This window comes from Priapulus caudatus, unplaced genomic scaffold (assembly GCF_000485595.1).
Source record: "Priapulus caudatus unplaced genomic scaffold, Priapulus_caudatus-5.0.1 Scaffold3024, whole genome shotgun sequence".
Classification (NCBI taxonomy): Eukaryota; Metazoa; Priapulida; class Priapulimorpha; order Priapulimorphida; family Priapulidae; genus Priapulus; species Priapulus caudatus.
Window position 1 is genome coordinate 9,010 of NW_014580085.1, and position 10,640 is coordinate 19,649.

The window sequence follows — 10,640 nt, forward strand, 5'->3', positions numbered from 1 at the left end:
CGATAGGCGTGGACGGAACAGAAGATGCGATGCAGCCTGGTCAGCAACGTGCATCTAGAGATGGGCTTAGCAATCTGAGGGTAACACGTCAGAAACCAGAGAACTGCGTCATTTATCACTTAATAGTGATACCATATAATAGTGATACCATGGTGATGCTATAGTGATACCATGGTGATACCATAGTGATACCATATAATAGTGATACCATAGCAGGCCATAGTGATAGTATACCATAAAAAGTTGTTCCTTCCTCCTCTCCCACATGAAAATCCCCACAGGTACAATCGTAAACTGTCCTTGCTGAAACTAGTAATGAACTACGCACGATGAGCACTAACCATGCTGACAAATGACAGATATTGGCGATTATTTGACAGTAATGATTGATGAGCAATTACTTTTGAGATAAATAAATAAATAAAATTAATTAATTGACGAGTGATTAATTTAGAGTAATTAGGTAATTGCAGTAATGATGCATGGTAACGATGACGGTACTAATTATTGCAGAGGTTTAGCAGCATGGACCGTCTCACGAGAAGGGCGCGGGCGATGAGCGTGCCCACCGTGAGCTTCGCGAGGCAGCGAGTGAGCTCGGCCGAGCATATCTCAGCGACGTCGCAGTGGTGCGTCGATGGTGATGTCTGCTGCAAGACTGAGCTGGACTTCAGGCAAGTGTTTGCGGATGACGACGCCCTTACAAATCCACGCGCGCGTGCATGGTGCAGACTGTATGTGTATTCACTGCCTTCTACCTACAACCAAGTGCTGAAATCCTAGCACACGCTGTGTTGCGTTGTGTTGTGTTATGTTGTGTTGTGTTATGTTGTGTTGTTGTGCTGCGTTGTATTTTGTTGTGTTATGATGTTTGTTGCTGTTGTGTGTTTTGTTGTGTTATGTTATGTTGTGTGTTTTGTTGTGTTGTGTAATGTTGTGTTGTGTAATGTTGTGTTTTGTTGTGTTGTCTTGTGTTATGTTGTTTTGTTGTGTATATGCAATATGCCACATTTCCGCACGTCCATTATTCCTAGAAGAGCGATGCAGACTGCCATACTGGATCACCAATCTAGTCACACCAGAGTGCCACAAAAATGCAGAGTAGCAAGCATTTGAATTTGTGCCAAGGTGTAGTACAGATAATAACAAGACACTGGCGTTACGTGGCTAATCTTCGATAATTTCATGCCTGCACGCATTGCCAGTGAGAGAAGACGCGCCCACAGACCACTAAGTGTCATATTAATACATATTAACAAGAGCATATAAAGAAGGCTTATATTAACATATTAACATATTAACACTTTACTGCCTGTGTTTTTTCCCCAACAGGGTACACCCCCAACTAATCAAACTGAATGGGGAAGGGATCCACCCAGATTACAAGCCGAGGGATGCATCACTCAGCTGGTTGCCAAGTCTGTGACTAGTTTCTCATCGGTTGGCAAAGATTTCACTATTAAAAATATAGTACATATCGTGGTTTGCGTAGATGGTCATGACAAAGCCCTAAAGGTGGCTGATGCACTTCCAATAGCAATGGTCCAGATAAAATCGATGACATCACAATTCGTAGAAGTTAGGAAATAGGACACTAAAATTTCAACGGAGAGAGATTTAATGTTTTACTGCGGTCTCTGGATTAGTTTTCCTCTGCTAGTAATAGGATAGAGATATATATATCTAACAATGCACATAGCTACGATTCACTTGAAAATGTAGTTGACAATGTGCTGTACTTGAATTTCATATACGTGTCTTAATAAAGCCATCATTACTTCAGCTTTTCATCTAGGTCTCTTGGTTTGAGGGACGAGTAATAATAAACTTCTCATAAATCGATACAATGGTAGCTTCACAGAGTACTGCTATGGAAAATTTAGACGAAACAGTTTTCTTGGATTTATGTAATTTATTAGAGAGCAATAAACTTAAGAAACACAGTTACTGCAATAAAGATCAAAAAAACATATCTCTACTTTTACTGTTGTTATTTCCTATGTCATTAGTCAAACATTGTCTGCAATGCTTACACTTAAGTTCACACCATGTAAGACTGTCTGAGCCTGACTCAACACTAGTACCTTATTTACAGTAATAACTATGCATAGTGTTGCGTGGTAGATGGCTATAAGGGAGAGAGAAATTTCAATGCTCTCCAACTCAACTTGTCCACAACAGCAAAATTTGGAATGCATCATAAATTATATTGCTGTTCTTAAATACAAACTTGGCTATTTTTCTCTTAAGCTATTTCATTAACCATGACAGGCTTACCAACCGCATTGTTGGACCTGCTATGAACAATACGTGACATATTTCCATCTGACCCTACTACCAATAGGTTGAAAGTTTGTTGTATATATAGTATATATTATTATTTTGCCACCATAATAAATTGTCAGATAGAAAATCAGCAATACATCATTGTAGACATCACACACTATATACATCATATACAGTATATGTTGTTAGTCAGATGGAAAATTGTAATTAGGTATGGTTGGTGGTTTGTGGTGGTGCTAGTACAGAAAATAACGCTGCGAGTTCAAGATTCTTCATCACGAAGGCTAACCTGCTGCAGGCGTTTGTGCGTGTTCGCCGCGGCGACGGTCGATCGTCAGGCCCTACTTGCTCACATCGACGATGCCACATACCTGAGCCTGCTCACGTTTCTCCTGCGCAGCCTGCCGCGCGTACTTCTGCTCTCGTCGCCTGTCATCATCCTTGAGCTAAAAATGAACGCAGAGCAGTGACGTCACCATAGAAATATATAAAGACACTATATATATTCTATACCAGTGCTTCTTTAAAGGGATCCTTTACTCTAGGTTCTAGGGTTATTTTCAGTTAATTTAGGTTAAAATTACGCTACATAAAAAGTTACATGGTTCAATCACCATTAGAAACATATTTTTTAATGTTTTAAAACTAACGACTACAGTTTGATTACAACGACGGTGGCGCCACTCAAAGCGCACAATCTGAAAAGTTGTTTTTCAGGGTGGCAGCACGGTTGCGGGTGTCAATGGCGCCGTTCAAATTTCGTAGCGTTGATGTATAATTAATTATAACAATTAAATTAGGTATCTCATAACAAGTACGTGTGGGTATAGACGATTTGTTATACAGTAAGTACAGTTGTATGCAGTAAAATCCTAGAGTCTAGTATCCCTTTAAATATTTCAGTGTCATTCAGTCACCCTCGAGGCTTTATCACAAAATTTCATTCATTCGCCACTAAATTTCCATGTTTTTGGTCTTGTTTCATTCACCCCGAAATAGTTTCATTCACCCTTGCATGAACCATTCACCAGTTTAAGAAGCACTGTTCTATATAGTCTAACTTATTTCTATGGACGTCACACATGATATTGTATATGCATGCACACAGTCACAAGCAATGTATACACTCAGAATTACAGTGTACTAATCCTATGTTATAGCTATTGGGATGGAACTGGTTTAGTAGACATGCATTGGTGTAGCAATAGAATGATAAAGGCTATAACGTAAACCTGCACATATGAACAGTCTCTTAATTGAATCTGCTCGGTGCAGATCGTAATTTTTATTACTTGCCAAAATAATAATGTATGCTGTATACAACAAAAAACTATCAACCCATTGGTGGTGTTCATGTTTATAAGTCACAGTCAAATTACTGTAAAACCTTTTAGGGAGATTGGAAGGTCTAACATATTTACATCAAAATTTTGGTCCAGACAAAAAGTTAATAGTCAGTCTTAATTTTTAACCATATGAAAATACTTGGTAATGGTCGGGAGGCAACCATTCAAGTTCTGGAACACTTTTTACAGAGCATTATTACTTCTTTATATTCACTATATTAAAAACAACATAAACTAGATTAAACTATATTAAATTTAATAGCTTATGATCTTGTCATTTTAAAGTAGATTTTACAATAAATCTGTAACTAAAGTAGGTTATTCCCAGGCAAATTTCAACCTTATTTGAGCATTATGTATATTAAGTAATATGAAGATAGGGCATGAAATTAAGCAAAATGTGAACAGGCCCACCCAAAATTTTAAACAGGCCCTTAGACAAATTGAACAGGCTTACAAGTTTGAACAGGCCCTTAATTTTGTTCAATTTATTCCATTATTAATAAAAGTATTTGCTTTGTGTTTGTTAGGCATACTCATAGTATTTCAATATTTCATTGCTATCAGTCATGTCAGTAGAGTTCTACTTGTTTGACAGGAATTGCTGGAAAATGATTTACTTCTTAGTAGTCACTAAGTAAAAACTAGTCAGGAAATTTGTAAATATTGTTGATATAAAGGCAAGATACGCAAAATCTTGAATAGGCCAAGTGGACTGATTATATGGGGGGTTGAACCGGTTGTTTTTATGGGGTTGAACCGGCGGTTTATGGGGTTGAACCGGCGGCCGTCGGCAAAATAGCACTAATTTCACGCACTGTGTATATTTTCATACCTCGCGATCTTTGCGTTTTTTGAAAGCTGAGCTCTCTGGGTTATTGTTCTGGTTACGGCATATCTCCAGCTTCTTCTCAATCTGCTTCACTTTGTCTCTCTGAAGACGATCAACCTAACAAACACAAACAACAGTGAAGTAAATTTGTCTTGCAGTAATAAGCAAGCATACGTCAATCCTTGTGTCCATTCACAATTACATCGCATATTCATGTCTTTCTCATCTCATTCTATACTTATAGTTTCCACCTACCATGGTTCTGCAATTACGCTGCTCTAGCTATCGATTCATGAGACACTGTTTCACTTTGGGTCACAAGTTTATAACCATGTAATGCAAAATAATCTACAATTTCTTTCCCGCAAGAGGACTTTTCCAATGGGGGCACAAATAAATGGATAAAACTCCATCTAATATTTCAAGCACAACAATACACCAGACAGGCAGACAGCTTCGTTAACACACATGCACCTGTTCACCTTATTATGTTATTAGACCACATCATCACATGTAATATTAATGTAGTAGTAGTGTATTAAAGTACGTATTACTGTGTGTTTCAACCCAAAACATCATGCATCACCGTGCGTACATTTCCCACCACGGCGATCACTTCCTTCACCGCTCCCAGTACTTTTCCCTTCTGCGCATCGTCGGCACTGGCCAGGAGGATGTCAGATATGTAGCTGGTGAGCTGAATACCCTGCTTCTGAGCGCTGTACACGACCGCAGCCAGGGCGATGTGTGACGGAGGGAACAACAGCGACACTTCTGACAGCAACGACCCATCCAGGAAGTCCTCTGCTCCTATAACGCCAAGATGCGTGTTTGCAGGTCTACATATTTTTGAGTGATATTTATAAGTGTGAAGCGTGATGACGTTTCAGAAAAAAAGAAGTGCGTTAAACAGTAATTTACTGTATGAAGGCGAGAATTATTAGTTTATTATAGTGGGTAAATATATTATCTAAGAGAGGGATCGATAAAAACCTTTGATTGCTTGTCAGCATTCTAAACTGCTTTATCTAAACTCAAAATTAAACAATTTACCAAAACCTAGCAAATACCTTTCCTGAAGCCCTCCACTGTCTTATCACTAATATCTAATCTCGTCTTCATGTCTATCAAAAAGCCCTCCAGGGGGCGCCACGGATGATGCACTGTCAACTGGTAGTTCAGCTTGCCCATCAACAGCAGTTCATTGGACAGCACGAGATCGGCCGCCTTCTCCCGCTTGCCGGGAAGATTGGCGACGTACTGCGCGACGGAGATGTTAAACTCCTCCGTCTTGCACGCGAGGTACACGGCGGTGAGCATGATGTGTTTCGGGTGGTAGTTCATGACGGAGTTGTGCAGGAAGAAGCGTTTGAAGTAAGCGAACGACGTCGCGATCGTGTTACGCGGCATCGGCGGCTGGAACTTCACGCAGAACTCCTTCATCACGTTCTCAAAGTGCCTGCAGAGCATGCGCTCCTCGTTCACCTGCAGGAAGTGAGACTGCGCGCCGCCGTGGCTCTCGGAGAACTTGCTGTTCGCGAGTTCGCGGCACTTGTGCAGCTCGTCCGGCGACGAGAAGATCCAGTGCTTCACCTGGGTGCTTGTCGCAAACATGTTTAATAGTTGTTACTGGAATAGAAAGAAGAAATAAATCTAACTAAATGACTATAAATATAATGATCTAATCTAATGATCCAGGGCATGTAATAATCATGTATAGATTTGAGATTTAGATTTTGAAATTTATTTACGCTTTCAAGTATATTACATTGTTACATATATCACAAGTTTTTTTAAATAAATACAGCGAGGGAGGGCGAATTGACTATACAGTCTTCAAGTCAGCCACTAACCCGACCAGGCTGTGTGACTAACGTCAATATACGGTATTCGTCGGTATTCTAACCCTAGCAATACCGTTTCTTGGAGCTACCACTAATGTAGTGAATGCATGGTAGTTAGTCTCACAGGGTTGTTGTCGAAACGGGCACTGCGACTACATACGCAGTGATCATGCTGTGATAATTAGAGATGCATGTGGCTAAGGCTAGTAAGGGAATTGATTAACAGCCCTGTTACTGTTAGTGTTACTCGGGTCGGCAGGCCAACTATGCGCTTTACGATTTTAATGCCAATTTTGCAATGCATTATGCAGCAGTGCACTGGATCATGGATGCGTCTTCACCTTCTTCTTGCACCTATATAGTATATACTAATGTAGTTTTCAAGTAAACCATACCCTTATCATTCTGTTCCCTAACGCGTTAATTACTTTTAATACTATGTTCTCTAGTATAACGATATAGATAATATACAGCTTCTGGAAGCTGACATGATACGAGAGAATGACGCTGGCAGCATTGAAAAACAAGAGTCAAAGCTTGATCGCAGCCGCAAGTTAGCGTCGGTAATCGCCAGTAGATGGCGACATTCGGGGTTGAAAACGAAAAAAAACCATAGATAAAACCTCTGAGCTTTATATAACAACAGAGCGTGTATATCATATCAGCTCATACACCATATTATGATATACCAGGGGTGTATCCAGGATTTTTTCTGGGTGGGTCGTGATCATAATTTTTTGGACCTTTTCACAATGAAATAACAGCAAGATGTGATTAAAATGTCAATACAATTTAATTGAAACAAAAAAACACGCAATTGGCAAGGTCTTTGGACTCATTGCTGGTACCTGATCAATTATGTTTTTTCATTTATCTTTGGAAAAAATGTGGACCTTTTGAAATTTTTGGGGGCTCACGACCACCCCCACCCTGCATACACCCCTGTATACGTGCTCTGTGATAACAGCTATTATCTTACAGCTAACTATTGGTTAACGGCTATAATAACAGTTAACTTATTATATACAGCTCAGTGTGCGAAACTGGCTACAACACACGCCACACAGCGCCGGCGCACACGACACACACACGCACCGCGCGCACCACGCACACAACCGCAGCTGCTGCGCACGAGCACACTACAAGCCAGCACGCACCCACACCGCCACGCGACACACACGCACGCCGCGCGCACACGCACCAACCACACATGCACACACAGCGCACGCACGACAACGCACGCGCGCGCGCACACACATCCCAAATAACACACGTAACGGCGCACACCCTCGCAGCCGCTACGTATCTTCTATCACCGGGATTCGTGCGCGCGCCAACCCCACGGCGCGCGCACAACGAGTGCGGCACGTGCGCGCGCAACGACACACACAATCACACACACGCGCGATTCGCGACGCACGCACACACACACGTCACACACACCAACGCGCGCTGCGCGAAGCGCGCGCACACTTCGGCTCACGGACGCACACCCCACAATGACAATGTGAGGGGGCGGAGCAGCAGCATGGGAATCTAGCGACGCAATAACGCCTAAACGTCGGCAAGAAAAAAATATCGACCTAACGCCTGCTACAAAACTTATTACTCACCGCACGCCGAGTTTTTTTAGTTTATTTGATGATGAACTACATTGTTGCGATACGTGTGTCAATGTTTGCAGGGTTGGCACGGCGATTCTTGTGTATGTGTGTGAGTGTGTGTGCGTGTGTGTGTGTGTGTTTGTGTGTGTTTGTGTGTGTCTGTGTATGTATGTGTGTGTGTGTGTGTGTGTGTGTGTGTGCGTGCGTGCGTGCGTGCGTGCGTGCGTGTGTGTGTGAAATATCATTTTGCGATACGTGTGTCAATGTTCCAGGGTTGGCAGACGTCGACGATTGCTTGTGTAGTGTGTGTGTGCCGTGGGGTGCGAATGCAGCGCCAGCGTGGTGTGTGTGTGTTTGTGTGGTACGTTGTGTGTGTGTGTGTGGTGTTGGGTGTGTGTGTGTGTGTGTGTGTGTGTGGTGTGTGTGTTGTGCTGTTGTGTGTGTTGTGTGTGTGTGACAGGGGCGGCGCCAGGTATATTTTTCTAAAGGGGGGGGGGGGGGGCGGCGAAAACAGGGCGTTACAGGATTTGCTCCGACAGGGGGTTAACCCGTAACCAAGTTGCGAGCACTCGCACTCGCGAAGGGGGGTCTCTCGAATTTTCCTGAAATTAGACCCTCTGGATGCGTATTCTGCGGCGAGAGCAGCGGGGGTCCGTCCCTCTGTAACAGCGCCCTGGACTGTAGACTCTGATAACCGTGGGCTTTGCACTGACGTGGTGGGTCCAGGGGGTTAGATTCATGTATTCATCAAGCTGCGTACGCCAAAATATTGTTGCGAGTAAATCCTTGTGATACGCAACGAGCGTTGCTTCTATCGATTATCAACGCAGTTATTTATAATTGCCTTACGATTCGCGTAGCGCAAGCGAGGTCGTTTTAGGTGGCGATTCATCCAAGCTAAATCTTACGTAAACCTTTTGCTAACTCTATACTCTTACACGCAGCTGACGAGGTGCTGTAAACCACTCGAAGATCGTCCTGCCAGGTGTTTTTCCAGCATATCGCACCATGTCATTATTTTATTGGAGAAAACATTGTAAAATTACTTATCTTCCAACCTTAAAATAAATAATTAATGTACCATACTACGACAGACAAGGCGGCGCCTTGACGCTTCTTGTCACAGCTTGGCATTGTTTTCGTTATAAACCGCGAGTCGTAGTTAGCCGTGGTATCGTGCACACGCCGTACCGCACTTGTACCGTGCACACGACCACTTGTACGTCGCACAACGCACGCACGTTTACGTGCACGACGCACGCACGCACCCGTGTACCGCTGCAACGACGCACTACTCAATCTACACAGACAATCAGCGCGGGTGCTGCAGCACCGTCCCAGCCCCCCCGGCTAGTAAATCGGCAGTAAATGCGTAACGCGTAACGCCCCTATGGGTTAGGGTTGGGTTAGGATTAGGGTTCCGGGTTAGGTTTAGCGACCGAGGATATTCGTCTCGCAGGCATTCGTTGCGCATCATACGAAAGGTTATACACACTAGATTAATTTGTCTAACTATGACACGCGTAAAAGATAGTGCCGAGTCGGTTAGAGTTAGTATTATGGTTAGGATTGGCTTACGGTACGTCACTGTTGTACTTACTGTGTATATTATGCTCGGACGCAATATCCACGGTGCGAAAATTAGTTATTGCCCCGGCGCACACGTGAGTTTATTTTAGCTCAAGTAAAATGACGCATGAGTCAAATTTACTCAACGAAATCCGCCGCAGCACGTGAGTTAAGATGACCGACCATGCGTCACAATTACTCACGAAAATCCGCCGCACCACGTGATTCAAACATGACTCATGCGTCAATATACTCTTGTCGAGTCAAAGATTAATCTCACGTAGTCTCTCGTCCCGTGCTTAGGTATTTGTAGGGTCACAAGGCAACATAAAACATCTGCGCTACGCATCTTAGTGGTAGCGCGCAAAAAATAGACGCGGCGGGACCCGCATGCTTCTGAGCCCGCCAGTGCGAAAGGGTTTCTAAGTAATTAGAATTAGCATGAGAGCTGGATTCGGGCTGAATGCCTCCCTCCCCCTCGCACAACCAAAGCTTTCAGCCCGTCGCAACCATTTTTTCTCTTTCTGTTTTTTTTTAATTATACGGGGAACCGCCCTCCCCCCTCCGTGACGTTCCTGGCCCTCTCCCCGCGCCTCTGTGCTCTGGCTGTGAGCGTTGAGCGTGCGCGCGCTGTGTGCGTTGTGGGTGTGTGTGTGTGTGTTTGGTGTGTGTGCGCGGTGCGCCTTCGCGCTCTGGTTGTGGGTGTGTGTGTGTGCGTGCGTGCGTGCGTGTGTGGTGTTGTGTGCGTGCGTCGTGCGTGCGTGCGTGTGTATGTGTGGTGTGTGTGTGCGTGCGTGCGATGCGTGCGTGTGTGTTGTGTGTGTGCGTATAGTGTGGTGCGTGTGATCGTGTGCGTGTGTAGGCGTGTGCGAAAGAGAAAAGTGAGAGAGGGAGAGAGAGTCGCGAATGGAGAGAGAGAGAGAGAGAGAAGCAGAGAGAGAGAGAGAGAGCGGGAGAGAGAAAGAGAGAGGAGTGCGCTCGGGAGCGTAGAGCGCGGCGAGAGCGAAAGGGGGGGGGGGGGGAGAGCAATAAACGCTTTAAATTTTTTAATTTTATGCTCATGCTTTGAAGAGAAACACCGAAATAGATCACGCCTGTCCAGTGAATTTCCAAGGCCGACCCAGCAGACGAGAGTTTCATAGATTCAGGACTAGCTGCT

The 10,640-nt window shown here is 43.9% G+C and overlaps 2 protein-coding genes across 4 annotated transcripts in view; one reads left to right on the top strand and one right to left on the bottom strand.

Annotated features, from left to right (window-relative positions):
• LOC106819244 overlaps positions 1-793 on the top strand; it is a 5,460-nt gene extending 4,667 nt beyond the window's left edge. The window contains exons 7-8 of the mRNA XM_014823890.1: positions 7-80; positions 514-793. Of these exons, the coding sequence (XP_014679376.1) occupies positions 7-80; positions 514-783 (344 nt within the window). The 3' untranslated portion in view covers positions 784-793. The remainder of the gene's footprint in view (positions 1-6; positions 81-513) is intronic.
• Positions 794-1,289: 496 nt separating this feature from the next.
• On the bottom strand, positions 1,290-6,826 carry LOC106819242 (cyclin-H-like). 3 transcript variants are annotated; one of them, XM_014823887.1, is made up of 5 exons: positions 6,704-6,826; positions 5,535-6,093; positions 5,060-5,274; positions 4,468-4,581; positions 1,290-2,732 (listed from the first exon to the last, which is right to left on the bottom strand). In XM_014823887.1, the coding sequence occupies exons 2-5, from the start codon at positions 6,076-6,078 to the stop codon at positions 2,628-2,630; spliced, it is 978 nt and encodes a 325-aa protein (XP_014679373.1). In that variant the 5' UTR covers positions 6,079-6,093; positions 6,704-6,826; the 3' UTR covers positions 1,290-2,627. The 3 variants fall into 3 exon arrangements, with proteins under 3 accessions (XP_014679373.1, XP_014679375.1, XP_014679374.1); XM_014823889.1 differs by having other exon boundaries at positions 6,737-6,796; XM_014823888.1 differs by lacking the exon at positions 6,704-6,826 and adding an exon at positions 6,586-6,649.
• Positions 6,827-10,640: the final 3,814 nt, after the last annotated feature.

Coding starts and splice junctions, on each gene's coding strand:
- LOC106819242 (XM_014823887.1), bottom strand. CDS start 6,078: ATGTTTGCGACAAGCACCCAGGTGAAGCACTGGATCTTCTCGTCGCCG. Junction 5,275..5,534: donor AGTGGAGGGCTTCAGGAAAG/GTATTTGCTAGG, acceptor TTGGCGTTATAG/GAGCAGAGGACTTCCTGGAT. Junction 2,733..4,467: donor AAAAACGCAAAGATCGCGAG/GTATGAAAATAT, acceptor GTTCATTTTTAG/CTCAAGGATGATGACAGGCG.